Source organism: Prosopis cineraria, unplaced genomic scaffold, assembly GCF_029017545.1.
Source record: "Prosopis cineraria cultivar Desert tree isolate PC_DT_omini unplaced genomic scaffold, ASM2901754v1 PC3, whole genome shotgun sequence".
In the NCBI taxonomy this organism is placed as follows: Eukaryota; Viridiplantae; Streptophyta; class Magnoliopsida; order Fabales; family Fabaceae; genus Prosopis; species Prosopis cineraria.
Genome location: NW_026555334.1, coordinates 23,353,079 through 23,375,720, shown reverse-complemented (window position 1 = coordinate 23,375,720; position 22,642 = coordinate 23,353,079). Strand labels below are relative to the sequence as shown.

At 32.6% G+C, this 22,642-nt stretch overlaps 1 protein-coding gene across 3 annotated transcripts; it reads right to left on the bottom strand.

Annotated features, from left to right (window-relative positions):
- Positions 1 to 350: 350 nt before the first annotated feature.
- LOC129305256 (protein ALP1-like) lies at positions 351 to 5,582 on the bottom strand. 3 transcript variants are annotated; one of them, XM_054945264.1, is made up of 3 exons: positions 5,257 to 5,582; positions 1,957 to 2,299; positions 351 to 1,098 (listed from the first exon to the last, which is right to left on the bottom strand). In XM_054945264.1, the coding sequence occupies exons 2-3, from the start codon at positions 2,287 to 2,289 to the stop codon at positions 502 to 504; spliced, it is 930 nt and encodes a 309-aa protein (XP_054801239.1). In that variant the 5' UTR covers positions 2,290 to 2,299; positions 5,257 to 5,582; the 3' UTR covers positions 351 to 501. The 3 variants fall into 3 exon arrangements, with proteins under 3 accessions (XP_054801239.1, XP_054801238.1, XP_054801237.1); XM_054945263.1 differs by lacking the exon at positions 5,257 to 5,582 and adding an exon at positions 3,250 to 3,374; XM_054945262.1 differs by lacking the exons at positions 351 to 1,098; positions 5,257 to 5,582 and adding an exon at positions 3,250 to 3,846 and having other exon boundaries at positions 2,286 to 3,161.
- Between the last annotated feature and the right edge of the window lie 17,060 nt (positions 5,583 to 22,642).

Below are 22,642 nucleotides of genomic sequence, written 5' to 3'. Positions count from 1 at the left end.
ACCTCATAATTAACATTCAAAAATGAAAATTTCAGTATTGTTATAAAATAAAATCAAATTTTGCAATATTTTGATCAAAACTTCCCCCCTAATTGATAGAATTCCTGATCAAATTCTTTCATTTGATGGCATTTTCATATGGGCAAGGAACCAAGTTGCAACTTTATGATCAAATTAAGCTAGTGTATATATACTTGTATATATACTACTATTATATAAACTTCCAATAGATGCTCTATAAAACATGAAACAAAGGATGTCATTTATCATATCATAATTAATAAGGTCAAGGAAGCAAGATACTCTATATCTTACTTTAAAACAAAATATAGTCAATGGTGCTACTCATATATCCAAGCACCCAAGTAAGATATGCCATATCTTACACAAAAAATTAGACATCTAAACATGACATTACATATAAAGGATCCTCTTGCAACTTTACTAAGGATCACCAAAAAATCGAGATACACCAAAATATCAAGTGACACTAATACTAGCTTATGCTATTATTTCGCGAATCACATCAGCTTTATCCTCTTCAGGCATGGAATAAAAGCCAATTAGCATATTCTCATCACCAATAATCTTCACATATGCCTTGAGACGTTCTTGGTGGGAAAGTCCTTCAACCTTCTTCAACTCAACAAGGAGAGACGACCTCATGCCATCAATACGTTTCTCACGTTCAACTCTATCAAGGTGCATGCCAAAACGCTCAGATGACTCCTTCAACCCATCAGCTAGTGTTTGAACAATCATTTTCATGCCTTCAAGCATGGAAGGTTGAGCTTCAGTGCTGTTTCGCTTCCTCTTTTTCGCTCCGGAAGTTGCATCAGAAGGGGACAGCTCAGTTGGAGAGTTCTCTTGTGGTGAAGTATTGGCATGTGATCCATCCATTTGAGAATCAGTTGGAATGTGCTCAGTAGGAGTATCTTCTACGGGTGAAGTAAACCCATGTTGATCATGAAACTCTTCAACGATATCTTCATACGTTTGAGCATCCTTTCCATTTGCCCTATCCTTCCCAAAGATATTAGATAGCTCATCATAATGGGGGAAAGTCTTGTTTCTCCATTTAGCAGCTTTCTTGTTTACCTGCGACAGAAAAAAACAAATAAACTGCAGAAAGAAACAGCAGAAACTAACAGCCAAAAAACCAGAAAAAATAAATAAATAGCAGAAGTTGAAACAGCAAAAACTGACAGCAAAAAAAACTAGAAAGAACAAATAAGCAGCAGAAACTAACAGCCAAAAAACCAGAAAAAACAAATAAACAGCAGAAATTGAAACAGCAGAAACTGACAGCAAAAAAAACCAGAAAGAACAAATAAGCAGCAGAAAGAAATAGCAGAAACTAACAGCCAAAAAACCAGAAAAAACAAATAAACAGCAGAAATTGAAACAGCAGAAACTGACAGCAAAAAAAACCAGAAAGAACAAATAAGCAGCAGAAAGAAACAGCAGAAACTAACAGCCAAAAAACCAGAAAAAACAAATAAACAGCAGAAATTGAAACAGCAAAAACTGACAGCAAAAAAAACCAGAAAGAACAAATAAGCAGCAGAAAGAAACAGCAAAAACTAACAGCCAAAAAACCAGAAAAAACAAATAAACAGCAGAAATTGAAACAGCAAAAACTGACAGCAAAAAAAACCAGAAATACCAAATAAGCAGCAGAAAGAAACAGCAGAAACTAACAGCCAAAAAACCAGAAAAAATAAATAAACAGCAAAAATTGAAACAGCAAAAACTGACAGCAAAAAAAACCAGAAAGAACAAATAAGCAGCAGAAAGAAACAGCAAAAACTAACAGCCAAAAAACCAGAAAAAATAAATAAACAGCAAAAATTGAAACAGCAGAAACTGACAGCAAAAAAAACCAGAAAGAACAAATAAGCAGCAGAAAGAAACAGCAGAAACTAACAGCCAAAAAACCAGAAAAAACAAATTTACCTTCACATATTCATCCCAAACAGTCTTGGGAGCTGTCACACATTTCTTTTCAGGGTCCCAACCAAAACCAGATAAATTAAGAAGGTCAGAAACCACACCATAGTTAATTTTTAACTTCTTAACTCTTGACTGAATATGGGGATGGGCTTTAATACCACTTCCAGGTATCAAACCATCAAGCATGTCCTTCAAAGTGTTTAAGACACGTGGCCTTAAACCATTGTCAGATACAAGTTCTCCCTTATCATGTAGCACCATCATGGATTGAATTAATAATTCATCCTCTTCGGGTGTCCACATGTGCTTGTCTGATTTTCCAGACCTACTTGACATGTTTGTTCAGCTAGAAGAAGAAAATGTTAGAACTTGAGAAGAGGTTAAATAACAATAAGACAATATGACAATATATTATTATTAAGGACATAACAATAATACATGTTCTATCATACCATACACCACACTCAAAGAAACAAAGAAAATTAACATATTCAAACAAACAATAATGTTTAAATGAAATAACTAATTCATCTAGATATCCTATTAGAAGAAAAAGTGGTGAACATTTCATTAGCAAGAGTATCCCTAAAGGTAGCCCATTCATCAGAAGCATCCATGTTTTGAATTGGGGTGTTTTCCATCCCGTCCATATCAACACCCATTTCTGGAACTTCATTTTCAAGTGGATCTACACCTTCTTGACGAATTAAGTTGTGTAGGAGGCAACAAGCAATTATAACTCGGTTATGTGTTCGAATGGGATAAAAAGATGCGCTTCTTAGTATAGCCCACCTTAATTTCAAAATACCAAAACACCGCTCAATTACATTTCGTGCAGAAGAGTGTCTCATATTAAAGCACTCTTGTGCACTTCTAGGATGTCGCCCTTCTCTCCATTCACTTAAGTGGTATCTTTGCCCTCTATACGGTGCAAGAAATCCCTTACAGTTGGTGTACCCAGCATCAACCAAGTAATAGTGACCTTGTGGAACCCTCAAGCCATTCCTTCTACTTATGGCATCACGAAGAACCCGTCCATCTGCTGCGGACCCTTCCCACCCAGGCAAAACATATATAAAGAAACCATCTTGTGAGCAAACACCCAACACATTTGTAGTTATCTCTCCTTTCCTATTCCGGTATCTTGCCTTGTCAAGAGAAGGAACTCTTAACTTGATGTGAGTTCCATCCAAGGCGCCTAAACAATTCTATAAAATAGAAAAGTAAAAAAAAGTTAATACAAATTGTTCACACAACTTTCAAAAATAATGATAAATACATAACATATATATTTACCTTAAACCACTTCCACCTTTCGTCGCTAGAGTCATCAGCCACTGGCTCTGGTTTCTTCAACAACATATCTCCAAGTCTCATCATACTAGTAAGTACTGAGTTGAAATGCCTACTAATAGTTTCTCCCGATCTACCAAAGTTATGTTGTATTACTCTATTCTTCACATGATGTGCTAGTATGTGTAAAAACATGGCAACTTGTTCATCTACAAGCATGTTCTTACTAGGTTTAAGACCACCCACATCCGTTAGCATAGAACACAACTTATCAAATGTTGATCTATGCATTCTAAGTAAGTTGTAACAGGCTACATCACTGCTAGACATCATTCTCTTTAGGTAAGATCTCTTAGCAATAAAATCCATTTTGTAAGGTATATGTCTGATTCTTCGTCTCCTTAGTATGATAGTCATACACATACAAATACAAAACGCATACACTGCCTCAGTCATGCTCATCCAGAAGAGAAACAAACGTAATAGTATTCTCTTTTCCTCAGATAGTGCCATAACTGTGTACCAATTATACAGATATATAAAAGATTAATATTTAACATATGTAATGGAATAAAAGTAATTAGTGGTTAACAATAAATCACAGTGATAACACTCTTCAAAAAAAATAATAGATGAATTGCTGTGCAATATAAAAGTATAAAATAGTATTAGTATAGCAAATGATCAAGGACCTGTTTGATTTATTTTATTCTGCAATTAGTTTTTCTTCCCAATTGTTTCTTAACTTTGTCTTAATATCAAAACAAAACAAAACAAAAAAACAAAGGTATGGTTTCTATTATAAAATAAAAAATTAGATAAGTGTTTCAGATTTAAATATTTAAAAAAATAAAAACATGTCTTAGAACAGTATCTTTATGTTATTTTATTTTATTTTTTTTAAAGCACGTTATTTATATTTGAATTCAAAACTATCATCAGGTATGGTTAATTATTATTATAAACATAAATTGATTTTTCAACTTTAAAATTGTCTTCACATTAACATAATTATAATTATAGATTTTTTTTAAGTAGAAGAGGTGATGTGTGTGTCCAATAGGTCAAATAGATAATAAGTTATTAACAAATTGGTTAAAATATTGGAAAATTAAGCAGACAGATATTGTTTGATTGATTCAGAGCTGCTTCTTTTTTGTTGCTTCAAAATGCCGTTAAACAATATTTAATACAAAGCTAAACAATATTTGATGCTGCTGAAAATGATAAGTAATGAAGCTGTTGAAAATGATAACACTTTTATATTGCACAGCAATTCATCTATTACAATTACAAAGCTAAACAAGATTTGATGCTCTGAAAATTTAATCTCAGCTTCAAAAACTACAAAATAGAAAATAGTATCCTAAACTAGTAATACGAAGAGGAAAGGAAAAGACACTGAACCCACAGTTGAATTTATGCCTAAGTAAATGAAGAGAATGCCTATTGATTTCTTGACGTATAGACTAAAGAAAATGAGATTGAGGTTTCCTGAACCCACAGTAGGTATGTACGCAATATCTGCCTCTCATATACATTTTGTATTATTTCTTATGCAATCGGTTCTGTTTTCTTGACAGATGTAATAGGATTCTTGAAAGGGTTTGGCTCTTACAATTTCAAAAAATTTTAAAGATTATGCAGATAAAAACCTACAAACAATCATTTGTGAAGGAGAGGACGGAGCAACAGTACCTGAAGGAAAAGGAAAAGCCAAATACAAAGAAGATGGAAGAAGAATATCGACGAAGGGGGAGGACGGAGCAACAGTACCTAAAGGAAAAGGAAAAGCCAAATACAAAGAAGATGGAAGAAGAATATCGACGAAGGGGGAGGACGGAGCAACAGTACCTGAAGGAAAAGGAAAAGCCAAATACAAAGAAGATGGAAGAAGAATATCGACGAAGGGGGAGGACGGAGCAACAGTACCTGAAGGAAAAGGAAAAGCCAAATACAAAGAAGATGGAAGAAGAATATCGACGAAGGGGGAGGACGGAGCAACAGTACCTGAAGGCGCGATGAAGGAGATGGCAACAGGGCAGATCGATGGACGATGGATGAGTCTCTTGCGGCGCCGATGGAGATGCGTTCGACTTGAGGTTTGCAATGCTGATGACTTTTATCAGGGCAAAACTCAACAGGGGCACTATTGTCAAAAAATATTATAACCATGGATAATATTGTCATAAAATATTATAAACCCAGGTTTAATTTTTCAGTACCAGGTAGGAGATGGGTTTGTGTAATCCCACCTAAGTGGGTTTCAGCAAACCCAAATAAGAGCCAATGCTTTATACCAAACACATTAAATTGGGCCTTATTCAATGCCAATGCCAAACCCAACCCTTCAATGCTGCATACCAAACATGGCCTAAGGAGTTACATGCCATATGGACTTTTACTACTCTTTCCTACGGGTAAGCTTCCACCTCCTAACATGATCATGCTCACACTCATCATATTTAACATATATACATTTCAAATTCATTAACCAATCTATATAAAACTTTTACCATTCTCACTGTTTGCAAATAGTTTTACATGCACAAAATCATATTTTGCAATATGCAAGGTTATCAAATCTCAAGTAACAAATTAATATATCTACTCAAACAGTTAAGTAATATAATCAAATACTGTAAGTTATTTTGTTACCTTAACCCTTTGTCACAAAAGGGTTACCATGGTTCAACCTTAGCTCCACATGTCCTCACTCATATAATAACAATTGAACAATTCTTAATCTACACAATTAAGTGATAATTATCAATTATCACTCTGAATAACTCCGAATTCACTAGGTTCCAAGTATCCATAACTCTAAAATTTCTTATTGACAACATCAACTCTTCTAAAACACTTTAACAATCCTATTTAGCATTCGAATATAGCAAAATCATCATATAACCATCCATATTGTCTAAAAACTTCCAAATTATACCTAAGGTTCGACCAATCTCTCAATAAAAATTTCAAATCACCATGAAACCCATAAACCTAGGGTTAAAGGCTTAATAACTCCCCAAGACCTTAAATAAGTCAATGTGTTCGGTCTAAACCTAAGGAAATCGAGATCAAAACCCCCATTAACACAAAAGTTAGAAATTTTGCATAATGAGGGAAAGGGAGAAGAAAGGGAAGCTTACCTAATGTATATCAAATTTGTAAGGCCTCTAAAATCATGTTGGAAGCAAGCCTTAGTAGCCACAAGCACCTTCTTCGTTGTTCCTTTTGATCTCTCTCTTTTTTCTCTCTGATTTCAAGTCTAATTCGTGATTGATAAAATGTAGATTTTGCAAGTGCGCCGTGTGTTGGATAGGGAGGTGCAGTGAAAGATTAAAATTTTAAAGTTCCTATCCTGATATAGACCAAACGAACTCATTTAAGTCAAGGTGGATAGAAGAGTTACCTTTTAATTCTTTGAAGTTAGCACACGCTTAGATCTTAGGAGTTGATAACATAGATTTGCTCCCTCCACCAGTATCCACATGAACAGCTCTCTAACTCAAAAACATGCTAGCGCTCTCAGCGTCTGTTCTTCTTTAAACGTTAATTTTCCTTTCTATAGGGTGTTTCATGGCTCTCAGAGTGTTTTTATCATCAGAACTTTTCTAACTCTCTCATCTTTCATAAAGACGTCCCTATCTATATATAGTATATAGATAAGGGTTTTCATCTTCCACTTAAAAGCTCACAAAAATTTAATTAAATTTATCTCAAAAATTTAATCCATAATATCATATCTAATTCAAATTTATTTTATAAATTCAAATTATAAAACTAACATGATATTATCTCTTATCATATTAGTTATTAAATTTAATCTATTATATAAAATTAAATTTAAAACTAACATACGATAATATAATATAATATAATATAATATAATATAATATATATCACAAATACATATTATATTATATATATATATAAACACAAATATATATACATATATATATATATATATATTATATTATCTATACTTAATTTTATATATCATATTCATATATCATTTGGGCTATTCTTATGTATGACCCTGTAAGCCCATATGAAATTGGCAGTAGGCTAACCATTCTATTAGCCCACAAGTCACAAGTGACCTCTAGCAAGACATTGCAACTACCCAATTCACATGGGGATCGATGATCTAGTGTAACCTATCATGCAACCATATCACATCCTTTTTGTCACGCGATATTTCGGTCAAGTACGAGACATGAAATTGTCATTCTTCTTTACCTAACCATTACTTTCTTAATCTTTGAGTAGACTGACAGTAGCAATGAAAAAAACCCTTTCCATTGTAGTATGCCCATATATTTTCTCAGTTTTACTCATCGAGGGGCCCAATAATATCTCTCACTTAATGTGAGGGACAAATTTCATCTTGACCACTCATATTCCTCTGCATGAATATCATTAAACTCAATCATAGCCTTTATGATCACCCGATCAAAGGTGACTTTTGACTAAGTCAAAGTTCAATGGTCATCATGTAGGAATCTATGATGATCTCAGGTTAAAGGGCTTAGTGATATAGTTACATATGAGATAAGCTTATGACTTGTACCATGCAGCTTTCTCATAGCAGGTTGATCCAGCACCTTGTACTCTTTCAAGTGCCTATGACTTTAATTTGTATCTCTATAATTAATTAAAGTCATACTAGTCTTGTTTCGTCTATGATCTCTCAAAAATGACCGACCAAGGACATTTAGGACAATCACTATAGTTTGTCCAGGGATACAATAATCATATTGAACATGAAATTATTATGATAATGAAAGAGAAATTCATTAAATAACAATGTGCATAGTATAATGATTGGCTCTAAGGCACAATTTCTAACACCGTGGTGCATTGACACATCTGCCACGATGCATGGCATAAAGAGCCCTACCACGTTTTAAACTTCTCTCTGTGCCATGGCCCGCTCAAACTTCAACCTAGCTTCTTTTAAGGCTATCCAATGATCCAAAAACTATACTAGTCTCCCAAAAACACTATCAAGCAATAATTTATCTAATTTAACCAAAATACCCTTAGAAGCATTGATAATTCCTAAATTGAAAACTTAGGATGTTGCAGATCACCTCGGGATTTCTGAGGCTCAAGGAGGAAGTATAAGGAAAGAAGATGAAGCTGGTCTATCAAGATTTAAAGAGGGTTGAATTCATACAATTAACTCTTCCTCAGCTTCTAAAACCCAATCTGACCCACCTCATTCACCCTTCCATATGCCTTCCCTACTTGACCCTTCCTCTCAAAAATAAAAAAAACCTTATCACCCAATAGGACCAAGGATCTTCTATCCACCTATAACTAGAAACTCAACCATAGGATTCAGCTCAACACATAAAGTCACACATTGAATCCCAGAGCCATCAAGACACCTTATAGCCTATTCATCCATTTAATGGCATGCCAATCTCTCAGATTCCCTCTCCACACAAATCCACTAGCATACTCAAATTAACTAAAACTCTAACTTTTGAGGAGCTATATAAAGATATAGCTAATATGAATATTACTAAACTTATAGGTCAACTCACTTAACATGTTAGAGAACCAACAACCCCATCTTCCATCCCTATACTTATGCCTTCACCTGCCCTTTCGTTTGCCCAATCAATAAACAAAACCTTTTAGAGAAAGAAATCCATTCCAAAACACAAACACACTAAGCCTTCCCTTCACCAAGAACACCTAGCTATTGAGAAAACCATTATTGAAGATCCTAAGTACTAAGGAAATGAAGGCCAGCCTTAACAAACTCAAGTCCCTTTAACTACTAAAGGTCAGATTGAAGATCTTGATCCAAAACTTCCACATGATTCTCCTCGAGCTACTGAAGGCTTAGATGTTGCATTAGATCCCATTCCTCTAATAGATCCTAATGATTCTTCTACCTGGGCTATGATTCTTGCTACTCAACCCTTTGATCTAGATTCTCTGTCTAATATAGACGTCTTGAAAGCCCATCTCAAGCATCAAGTTTTCTCTCTCTTAGGAAGGCCTGGATCTTTTTTATGATGCCAAAGGGGGAGAAGATATACTAAAAGAGATAGGCTAGACTTAAGGGAGAGTTATAATAGAACATAAACTTACGACTTGTTTTGTATTTTCATTGATAATCCATTCGATCAACTCTTGTACTATATCTTTTATTAATGAAATTTTCTAAGTAATTCATTCATGTCTTCAAGCTATTGATTGCAAGTTTAAATTTTACTACACCTATAATATTTAATTCTCATATTTGATTAAGGGGGAGTTTTTATATTGAACAGAACTAAAAACCTTGATCTTAAGATTTTGTCATCATCAAAAAGGGAGAGATTGTTGGATCATGTATTTTGATGATTATAAAACTAAGAGAAGAGGTATTTGTTATGTGTGCAGAGAAATAAAGAATTATGGATGAAGACAAAACCTCAAGAACATGAAAAATCAAGAGAAGAAGAAGATTTATAGGATAAGTTATTTAATTCTCTTAGATTCAATGTGAAAACTTTGAGATCTTAATCACATATCATTATCATTAAAATAAATGCATCATCTTTAGCTCATGAGTCTTAATTATGCATATTAAGACTCATCTCAGTATATTCAAGCTTGCAAGTTATGTTATTTTAGCTTGTAATGGTTCATAGAAGTTGAGCTTTTTACTGTCTAAAGAATCACGCATGATTTAATATAATCATATGTGTGAATTGTCATGTTAGGCACACCAACTGACATTTCATACTTGAGTCAGAGAGTGATCCAAGCATGATTTGTCACTTATGTTACCTTGACATTACTTTTTGTATTCCAAATCACGCAAGCAACCCTTAAGTATACACGCCTGAATTGTCAAGTTGTGTTTCGTTGCATTTAGTCAAAAGCCATTTCACGTGTGAGAGCAAATGGTAACCACGCGTAATTTGTCATTAGTCCTTTTGAACATACTTTTCCAAATTGAGTCTTAATCCATTTCAAACCTAATTTAAACTTGCACGTTTACATGATTTGTCATTCATAGTTCCATATCTCTTGATCATGTAAAACTTTCTTGAGTGCATAATGGTTCCACGTCTGATATGTATCCCAAAATGGTTCAAGTTTTGTAACTTATCATTTCATGCATAAATGTTGTTGTGTTCCATGCATAATCTGTCTTCCCAAATGGTTTAGGTTTGACACAAACCATTCCACACATGATAGTCTATTGCTTCCACATAAGTTTTGTTACACAAAATCAACCTTGACATTCTGCCAACCAAACCATACGTGAAAGCATCTCGGTTCCACATAAGTTTTATCATATAGATTTAGCCTTAGCATTTTGCCAGCCAAATCATGCGTGAGGACAAGAGGGTCACACGTAAGTTTTGTCACACAAAATTGGTTTTGGCTTTCTTCTAACCAAACCATGTGTGAGAGCATAAGGGTCACACATGAGTTTTGTCACGCAAAATAGGTTGTATATTCATAAATTTCAAAACACGTGTGAGACACCCTGAGGTTCATGCTTCAATTGTCATATATGCATGTCCAGAACTTTGATACAAGCCATTTCACACATGATTTATCAAGATGTACATAAGATATGTCACCAATGGCTAGTGACACTGTTCTAACGATCTGTCAACTACCAAAACTATATATGTGATGCAATTCAAGCCTTGCATAGAACTTTTAATCCTTGAGCAAACTTTTATTTATCTGAGCATTCAAAAAGCTTTCAAATTATGCTTAAACATTTAGCATTAATTTATCATTCTTGATAAAGTTTGTAAAAAAGTTCTCACAAGTTTATAAACTTTCATTTGTAATCTATCAACTCTTTAGAGAGTTTTTATGTGAAAATTTCTATTATTCATCTAAGATCTTGAAAAGGTATTTTTCAAGTGATTATAACAACTTGCTAGATTGCAATAAGGATTGTTGAATGAATTAAGACAAATTAAGTCTTGTAAATTATACTGTGGTGGCAAGCATCCATTGAAGTGTGATTTTAGTTGAAAATCTCAAGTGTGATTTTGAGGACTTGATGTAGGCCAAGTTTGGATTGAACTAAGATAAATCTCACATATTTCATCTCTTTCCTTCTCACTCAAGTTCCTCACTTTTTAAGTTTTCAAAAATTGTTAAGTTTTACCTAATTCACCCCCTCTTAGGTGCTAGCCTGTCCAATAAATAGTACTTGATAGAGGATGCAAAAGCAAAATTATGCTAATTTAGGAACAAAATATTGAAACACAACAAAAACCCAAGAACAAAAATAAAGGAAAAAATTTATGATGAAAATAAAGAAAGAAATCAAATAAATAATGGGATAACGATCAAGAAGAAGATCCTTTAAAGTACTTGCCTTTAGGAATCTCAACCTTCAAAGATACCAAAAGATTTTATCACACTCTTGATCACATCTATTTCTCATATAGGATGCCACCATAAAGCACTAAGACTCACAAGAGTTATAAACTCTAAAATGAATAATTTCATTCAACTTCTCTTCTGTTTACAAGAAGAAGCACGCTTAATATATATACATATATATAGGCTCATAACGAAGATTATTTTCTAAAATTAAAACCCTAATTTCCTAATATTAAAAAGGAGAATGAAAATAATATAAAATAAAGGAGAAAATATTTAGCCACATAAATTAGGAAATGTGATCCTTAAATTATAGGATTACAAAATATAGAAAAAATAATATAATTAATCCTAATCTTTGATTAGACTTAAAATAGAAAACTATAGCTAGTCTTGCTCTTTAAGAAAGGAAGTCAAGTCAAAGGGCTACTAAATTAGGAAAAAAATTAAAGAGACAATTAAGGGATTATAAAGGACTTAAAATCACATCACCCTTGATCTCTTCACTAGGGTTTCATGTCTCCTTGCTTGCAAGAAGCTTCACTTATAGTCTTCCTTACATTAAGGTCAGGTTTATAGCTCTTGAGCTTAACTCTTCATGGATTTGGATCTTAAGCACATTATACATGCCTAGATGCTCTTCTTTGGGCTTGAGAGGAGTGCTCCAATGCTCTCCAAGCTCTTAGGCTTCTTGTACAAGATTGGACAAGGCTTACTTTGTGGCTTTCGTTTAGGCTTTTATCATTAGATCTCCAATATGTTGTAAAGGGTCTTTAGGCACGTTGGATTAAAAGTGTTGGGCTCTTTACTCCTCACCTTAGATTCCTGTCATGCCACCATGCTCATGCTTGCCATCCTCAAGCTTTGTTGCTATTAATGCTATGTCGTCCATACTATAAGGTCCATCATTCCCTCCCAATCAGAAAGAATTTGTCTTCAAATTTGCAAAATCATATAAAGACAAATCAAAAACCTTGAATGTGGCCTTAACATTGCCATAAGAGCTAGGCAAATCAATCTTATAAGCATGACCATTAATTCTTTCTAAAACTTAAAAAGGTCCATTTCTTTGGGCTTGAAGTTCGAATTTTCCTTGATTAGGAAATCTCTCTTTCCTTACATATAACCAAACCCAATTTCTAAGCTTAAAGATCACATGTCTCCTACCTTCATTAACATGCTTGGCATATTGGTCATTCTTTCACTCTATGTTTGCTCTAACCTTAGCATCTAGGTCTTGCACAAACTCAGCTTTTCTCTTGCCATTAGTGTTAGCATACTCAGAAAAAGATAAAGGTAAAATATCAATAGGAGACAATGGATTGACACTATAAAAAATTTCAAATAAAGAATAAGAAGTAGAAAAATGAACAGCCTTGTTGTAAGCAAATTCAATATAAGATAAACAGTTCACCCAATTCTTTAAATTCTTTTGAATTATCGTTCTCAATAGTATAGTTATAGTTTTGTTGATTACCTCAATTTGACCATTAATTTATAGATAAGCAGTATTAGCAAAAAGTAACTTAGTCCCCAGTTTATACCATAGGGTACGCTAGAAGTGACTAAGAAATTTCACATCCTTGTCACTCACAATGGTCTTAGATAAACATACAAATGAACAATCTTCTTAAAGAATAAGTCGGTAATGTTAATAGCATCATTAGTCTTAGCACAAGCAATAAAGTGTGCCATCTTAAAGAATCTATCAACAACAACATATATGGAATCTTTATCTACAAAAGATTTAAGCAATCTAATTACAAAATCTGTAGTGATATGTTCCTAAGGGTGAGAGGGGATGGGTAAAGGCAAGTAAAGTCCATAAGGTTGGACCTTAGATTTAATGCATTTATCACAGACAGATATGACATCTTTCTGCATATGAGGCTAAAAGAAATGATTAGACAAAATAGCCAAAGTTTTATTTACATTAAAGTATCCTATCAAACCACCACCATGTGCTTTCTTAGTAAGCAACTTGTGCATAAAACAGATAGGAATGCATAATTTGTTTTTCTTAAAAAGAAATCCATCAAATCTAAAGAAATCATCAAATCCATGATTTTCATAAGATTTCTAAATATTTTCAAAATTAGAATCAGATTTATAAAGATCTTTCATAATCTTAAAGCCAAGTAATTAAGCGTGCAAATAGGAGAGTAATTTATATCTCCTAGATAAGGCATCAGTAACATTTTCTTTGCCTTGCTTATAATTAATCATATAAGGAAAGGTCTCAATAAACTCCATCTAGCGAGCATGTCTCTTATTCAACTTACATTAAGACTTGAAAAACTTTAAACTTTCATGATCAGAATGAATGATAAATTTCTTAGGCCACAAATAATGTTGCCACATTTCTAAGGCCCTCTTCAAAGCATAGAGCTCTTTATCATAGGTGGAATAATTCAAAACTACACCATGTAGCTTTTCAGTAAAGTAAGCTATGGCCTTAGAATCCTGTATTAAAATAACACCTATACCAATACTAGAAGCATCACATTGAATTTCAAATGCCTTGAAAAAATTAGGCAAAACACGTAAAGGGACATTATTCAATTTATCCTTTAGAGTTTAGAAAGCCCTTTCCTGTGTCTCACCCTATGCGAAAGTCACATTCTTCCTAACAAATTCATTAAGAAGGGTAGCAATGCTAGAGAAATATCTAACAAATCTCCTATAAAAGCTTGCTAAGCCATAGAAGCTTCTCAGTTCACTTGCATTCTTAAGGGTTGGCCAATCACGAATAGCCTTAACTTTCTCCTCATCCATATAGATTCCCTGTGATCCAATCACAAATTCCAAAAAGATAACAAAGTTCATGTAAAAGAAAAACTTTTGAAAAATTAACATACAGATTGTATTCCTTCAAGATGTCAAACACAATTTTAAGATGACTCACATGATCAGTCAAAGATTTACTATAAATCAAAATATCATCAAAGTAAATCACAACAAACTTACCTATAAACTTTCTAAATACATGATTCATTAATACCATAAAAGTACTAGGAGTGTTTGTCAAACTAAAAGGAATAGAGGAATAGTCAACCATTCATATAATCCAAACTTAGTTTTAAAGGAAGTTTTCCATTCATCACCTTCTTTCATGCAAATTTGATTATATCCACTTATAAGATCAATTTTAGAAAAGATAGAAGCACAATTCAACTCATCAAGCATATCATCAAGTCCAAGGATACGGTAATGATATATTGCAATAATTTTGTTAATTACTCCACAATCAATGCATATCCTTGAAGATTTATCTTTTTTGGGTACCAAGATAATTGGGACAACACAAGGACTAAGGCTTTCACGCACAAAGCCTTTCATTATCAATTCCTCTACTTGGCACTAGATCTCCTTAGTCTCTTCAGGGTTAGACCTATAAGCAGGCTTGTTTGGAATAGTAGCTCTAAGCAAGAAATCTATCCTATACTCAATTCCTCTTAAGGGAGGAAGTACATCAGGAATCTTATCAAGGAATAGATCTCCATAATCCTACAATAAAGAGATAATACTAGAAGGAAAAGTAAGGTCAAGAGTATCAGTAGAAAAATAAATATTCTTAAAAATTACAATCAGAGCTTGCTCACTTATCAAAGCCTCTTGAATCTTACTTTTCCCATACAATAAATTTTCTTTTTACTATTTTCTTTAACTCCCATTATTCTATTTTTCTCTTTTCTCACCTTCTCACTACTCTTTTTCTCTCTTTTGATTTACTCTCAAGTAAAGTAATACTCTCTTTCTTTTCTCTCTCACTCGCGCGACAATCAAGGAGGTCTCTCCTTTACTTGTAATCTTGAGCAATCTTCAGTTGATCTTCACAGGCTTGGATAGGCCTAAGAGGATTTAATTTAACAGTTTTGACTTTAAAAGGCACTTTCTAACACTTTTTAAAACCATCATGGCTAGCCTTATTATCAAACTGCCAAGGCCTACCTAACAATAAATGTCCAGCAAGTATAGGGGCTACATTGCAAAATACATTACAAGTATAAACTCCAATAGAGAAAGTAATCAATACTTGCTTAAAAACCCTTATTTCAACATAATCATTCAACCATTGCAATTTATAGGGCTTTGGCTGTGGAATTAAAGGTAGAGACAATTTATCTATAAGTAAAATACTAGCTACATTAGTACAACTACCAATATTAATTACCATGCTACACACTTTGTCTTTAATGAAGCATATAGTCTAAAAAATATGATCATGTTGCTCATGTTCATCATCCTCCTTTAGTTGAATATTGAGAGCTCTTCTTGCTACCAAGATAGAGTCAACAACACTATTGCATTCAAGCTCATCATTTAATTCATGGGAGGTAGAATGATCATCAACTTTGTCAGCATAATCTTTATCACTTTCATGCATACTATTATAGCCATCATCATCTCTCAAAATCATAGCTCTTTAATTGCTACAATCTCTCACCATATCGCCCATGTTATGGAAATTGAAAAACTTAATAGGAGAAGTGTTAGATGAATAAGAAGAAGGTTTAGGGTCAGAAATTTTACCCTCATACTTGGGCGTACTTTCTTCCTTAGCTTTAGATGTATCTTTAGCTTTGGAATCCTTCCATTTTGAAGTTGCCTTGGAGTCTTTCCAAAAGAACTTGGAATGTTTATTCTTATTTTGCTGCTCCAACTTTATAGCTTTATGTATGAGCTCTTCATTATCCACAAAAGTGTACAAGTCAAGCTTATCTCTCAACTTCAGCCTTAAGCCATCTATAATTCTTGACATTGCTTTACATTCATTCTCTTGAATGTTTACACAAAACTTCAAGATATTCAGCTCATGTAGATACTCCTCTACAGTCATAGATCCTTGAGAAAACATTCTCAATTGTCTATTCAGCTCTATATAGTAGTAGCTAGGGACATAAGCCTTTTTCATGTATCTTTTAAGCTTCTCTCACATTTTAATGGGCTTTTTGCCAAGTTAGGTTCTTTTATACTGTAAATATTGCCACTAATAAATTGTTGGATAGGAAGGCATAGCAAAAGATTAAAATTTTAAAATTCCTATCCCAATATAGACCGAACAAACTCATTTAAGTCAAGGTAGAATTAAAAGATACCTTTTAAGTCCAAGCTTCTCATGTGTTAGCTTCAAGTAATTGAATCTCAAGAGCTGACAACATAGATCTACTCATTTTATTAGTATCCACATAAAAAATTCTTCAACTCGAATAGTATGGTCGCACTCGAAAATGTCCATCCATTTTTTCAAAACATTGAACTACTTTTTCTCTAAGTTGTTTCTGTGGCTCTCACTATGTTTTACCATCAGGACTTTTCTAACTCTCTTAAAACTCACTAAAGCACGTCTTAATTTATAATATATATATATATATATATATATTAGGATTTTTGCCTTCCTATTGAAGAGCCAATGAAAATATAGGTTAAATTTATCTCATAAATAAAATCTATAATATCATATCTAATTTAAATTTTTTTATAAATTTAAAATTTAGAACCGATATGATATTTTTTTTATATCATGTTAGTTATTAAATTTAATCTATTATATAAAATTAAATTTAAAACTAACATCACATAATATAATATAATATAATATAATATATACATATCATATTATATATATACATGAATATATATATTTCAATATATATATATTATATTGAATTTTATATATCATATACAAATGTATATAAATATATCAAACATATACTCACACACATGAATATATATTTCAAAAAATATATATACAAAATTATATTTTAAATTTTATATTTCATATATGAATATTTATCAAATAAATATTCAATTATATATATATATATATATATATAAAATTCATTCTCCTTAGATAAAGCATTGAATCTAGATACATTCTAATAGATTCAATGAATTTGGACATTATAACTCGAGTTAAGTTATTCTTATGTATAACCCTATAAACCTATATGAAGTTGGCAATATGCTAATTATGCTACTAACCCCCACAAGTGACAAGTGACCTCTAGCAAGACATTACAACTATCCAATTCATATGGGAATCGATGATCTAATGTAATCTATCGTATAACCATATCACATCCCTTTTGTCACGCGATATTTTGTTCAAGTATAAGACATGAAATTGTCATTCTCCTTTACCTGACTATTACTTTCTCGATATTTGAGTGAACTAACTATAACAATGAAAAAACCTTTTTCATTATAGTATGGCCATACATTTTCTGAGTCTTACTCATTAAGGGGCCTAATAATATCTCTCAATTAAGGTGAGGGACAAATTTCATCTTGACCACTCATATTCTTCTACATGAATATCACTAAATTCAATCATAGCCTTTATAATCACCTAGTCAAAGGTGACTTTTTACTAAATCAAAGTTCAGTGGTCATCATATAAGAATCTATAATGATTTCAAGTCAAAGGGCTTAGTAATACGGTTACATATGGGATAAGCCTATGACTTGTACCATGTAACTTTCTTATAACGGGTCAGTCTAGTACCTTGTAATCTTTCAATAACTACGACTTTGATTTATATCTCTATAATTAATCAAAGGCATACTAGTTTTGTTTCATCTATGATCCCTCAAAGATAACCAACTAGGGACATTTAGGACAATCAATATAGTTTGTCCAAGAATATAGTTATCATAGTAAACATACAATTGATATGATAGCAAAAGAAAAATTCATTAAATAACAATGTGCATAAGACAATGATTGGTCTTAGGGCATAATTTCTAACATAAATAGCATAATCAATAAAATTCAAAGAAGTAATTTTTATTTTTCTTGACTCAAATAAATCAAGAGTCATGAAGATTTGGTCCATGTTCATTTTCCAATCAAGGTCTTTTTTTGAATTATTACTACCCTTGAATGAATGATATTTTACTTATTGGTCTGGTAAGTCAACATCACATTTTAAGGATTTCTTTCCCTTAGGAAAAGGTGGCTCTTCATACTCCTCATCAGCATTAGGTTCTCATACTTTTTTCCTTTAAAAGAGGAAGTTTCTGGCTCATCTTTATTCCCCTTATAGAACCTATGATCAAGTTCTATACGATACAATTGTGTTTTAATAACTTCTACAATAGAGTTTATATTAACACTAGAAGATTCATCTTTGTTATTCATATTCACAAAAGCATTAGAAATCTTATAAGATAAAATGAATCCTCACACAAACTCAAGTGTTTACTCTCGAGAAATAAAGTCACTCATATTTCACTAAAAGAATAATAACTTTTTAATAATGAAAAACAAACTTACTTTTTACCACTCACTAACCTTGTGGATAGAATCCAATAGTAAAACCATACACAAATCAAGAAACTAAGAAACTATCAAGTGAATATTTTCTAAATTAAGGAAACTAAAAAACAAGCACAGGATGAAAAGAGGATTTTTTTTGGTTGCAAATTTATGAAAATTTAGAACAAACAGAAAAGTAAAATTTTCAAATAAAATCAAGCTTACAAAAGGAAAAACCACATGTGACAAAATAAATAGAAAATGAAGAAAGGAAAGTCAAAGAGTCAAATACTCAAAGACAAAAATAGAAAACTAAATATAATAGGAAAGTAGCACAGATAGTAAAATAAGAGAGTAAAGAATTTGAAAAGTACTACTAAAAATTAAAATAGAAAAGTGACCAAAGTAGAAGACTTTCTTACTACCCAAGTTAACTTTTTTTCTTTAGGTAACCTCTTAGTGACTTGGATTCAAGAATAGCCTTTTTCTACAATCACAATTCACAATAATATATATATATATATATATAATATTGATTGTTTAAAACCATTTGCATCAACTACTATTTGGGTATTCTAAAAAGAGCATCAACTATTAAATTATCATTCTCCTTATATCGTATCTCATAATCAAACCTAGCTAATTTTGCAACCTAAAACATTTGAAATGAATCTTCACCTTCTGTCTAAGCAAGTATTTAGACTTTCTTAGTCATACCTGATTATAAGTCGCTTCCTTTTCAAATATTAATGCCAATGAAGGACAGCTAGCACCATAGCCATTAAATCTTTTTCATATATAGAAAGTTGCTAGTGTCTTTCAACTAACCCTTTGCTAAAGTATGTAATTGTTTGCCCTTGCTGCATTAGAATAACCCCTCTACTAAAACCACATGCATCTGTCTCCACAACAAATTTTTAGTAAAATCAAGAAGAGTATGGACAAGTGTGATTATTAATACCTTCTTAAGATTATTAAATGCCTCAGAAGCTGAATCTGACCATTTAAACCCATCTTTCTTAAGAAGACAAGTTAGTGGCTTTGCTAGAGCTCTATAGCCTTTGATAAACCTTTTATAATACCCTACCAACCCTAAAAATGCCTTGAGTTGCTTCATAGTCTTAGGTTTAGGCTATTCAACAACCGCTTGAATTTTCTTGGGATTTGTTTTAACTGTTCCATTAACAATTATAGGACCTAAATACTCTACTTCAGTTGCTACAAAAGAGCACTTAATCATCTTAACATAGTACTGATGCTTCCTCAAAATAAAATAGACTTCCTTAAGATGTTACACATGGTCATTCAAATTAGCATTATAAATCAATATATCATCAAAAAATAATAGCACAAATCTTCTTAAATAAGGGCAAAATATGCTGTTTATGGTCCCTTGAAATTTTTATCAGGGCATTAGTTAGTCCAAATGGCATAACTAACCACTCATAGTGCCCATTATGTATTTTAAAAGCACTTATAGCATTATAGCATCTTGAGGCACCATCATAATTTGGTAATACCGACCCTTAAATCTAATTGTGTAAACCAGTTTGTAGCACTTAACTCATCAAAGAGGTCTTCTACTAAAGGGATGGGATATTGATTCTTTACTATTTTTTTATTTAACTCCCTATAATCTATACACATTTTCCAAGTACTATTCTTCTTTTTAACTAAACTATAAGAGCAAAAAATGGACTTTAACTTTCTTGTATTACCCTTTTATAGTAACTCTCCTGCTAAACCCTCAATGACATCTTTTTTAGATGAGGGATATCTATAAGGCTTCAAATTTATAGGATTATGCCCTTCACGGAAAGGTGGTAGCCTTTTAAGTGCTTTAAAGATATCATAAAACTCATGTAAAGTAGAAGAGATCACTTCTAAAACTTCTGAGCAGGTTTGTATAGAGAAACTTTCCATCTTTTCTTGTCCTTTAGTTATTAGTTGTAGCAAAAATACTTGATTAGTGTGAAATTTCTCAATTTCCAGCCTCTTTGGATGCACCACACATAAGGTATTAAGAGGAGTAGCATGAAGCTTTCACATTTTTCATTCAAGCCAAAAAAACATAGTTAGAGACTTATAATCTTAGAAAGCATTTTTTATACTTTTGAGCCACTTAAGCCTAAGCATTGAATTATTTGTATGTAATTCAAGAATTCTAAAATCAAAAGAAAATTCCAAGTCATGCATTCTCCATTTGAATCCTTCGCAAATGCCATACACTTTAACCCTTCTTCCTCCAACCACTTCTACCTATGATTTATTAGTTCCATCAGGTTGTCATTCAAGCTTTTTCTCCACATGAAAGTCCAAAAAGTCATGGGTGCTACTACTATCAATTAGAATCTGACCTACCTCTTGCCATAGTACCCTATGAGCTTTATTGATCTACCTTATTAATAGCGTGGAGGGAAATAAAAAACTTATCCTCTTTTTCTTTTGTCTCAATGGCCTCCTCAATCTAATTGTCTTCTTCTAAATTTTCTCGAACCTCTATAAAAGATAATTGCAATTTCTATCTCTATAGGCATTTGTAATGTTGGGAGAATTTTTCATGGCAATAGAATCACAAAATTTAGCTTTTATGTTCAGCTTCCTCTTCTGTAAAAAGAACCATTAAAGGATTACTGCTCATTTTTTGGAAAAAAATTATTTTTAGATGATAAAGATGTTGTTTTCCCTTTCATATGAGGCCTACTATTAGTCAAAACATTTTTATAAGGTGTCCATGCATTTGAGTGAAAGGGTTGTGTGGCCGAGACTGAAGATGCCACGTGTCCTCCACCTTTATTCTAATTTTTCTTCTCACTATGTCTTCCTATCATTATCTCTTGCATTATAGCAAGTTTTCGAGCTTCTCTCAAGGTGCGTGGCTTGAATAGGCAGATTGAACCTTCATACTCCTCTCGTAAGCCAAACAGACACACACACACACACACACATATATATATATCAAAAAGGTATTCTTCAAACAGTCGTGTTTACAGGAAATCATATTAAATTCATCGTTATATTTACCCAATGATCCTTGGTGCTTCAGGCAAACCAAGTCACTCATTATAATCTCATGTATAGGCCTAAAACAATCCTTAATTTCTTTCACATACTCGTCCCAAGTTGATTGCATGCCATCCTAATATTTTTCATATGCTTGATGCCACTAGAAAGCTTTAGGACTAAGATGCATATTGGAAATTTTAATCTTGGATGCACCTAGGGTTTTGTCAAGTTTAAAGTATAAAAATTGTAGCAGTGGCGGTAATGGTAGTGGTGGTGGTAGTAGTAGTATTTTTAGAGTCATATCCTCTAAGGTTTTTGAATCTTTATAGGCATATAGGTTGATTCTTTGGCTTTATGAGATTCTTCACAGGTATATTAATCCATAAATTATAGAGTAAAGGCATAAGCTATTAATGTTTCATCTATTTAGGAAAGTGGTGACAACCTGATAATCCTTTCTGATTCTTACATGTGATGTTTATGGTGCGGATATTTGTAGGGTCATAGTCCTATATATTTGAACAACGTAAAAATATTTCCATACAAGTGCTTAGAAATCTGATTATCTTGTAAGAACAAGATGGCATATGTCACGAAAATAATTAGATCCTGCCTACTTATAAGGTGTCACCATTGGATGTTAAGACTATTTAACTTAGATGTAGAATCTAGAAGTGGAGGCAAATGAGTTTTACTTTAGGAAACTTCAATTCTGTTAGTGCACCATTGCCAATATAGTATGAATGATGCATTGCTTATTGA

Bases quoted from the DNA above. Each gene is read 5' to 3' on its own strand.
- LOC129305256 (XM_054945262.1), bottom strand. From the start codon at position 3,759: ATGGCACTATCTGAGGAAAAGAGAATACTATTACGTTTGTTTCTCTTC. The intron at 3,162-3,249 runs GTAAATATATAT...TCTATTTTATAG, and splicing joins AAAGGTGGAAGTGGTTTAAG to AATTGTTTAGGCGCCTTGGA.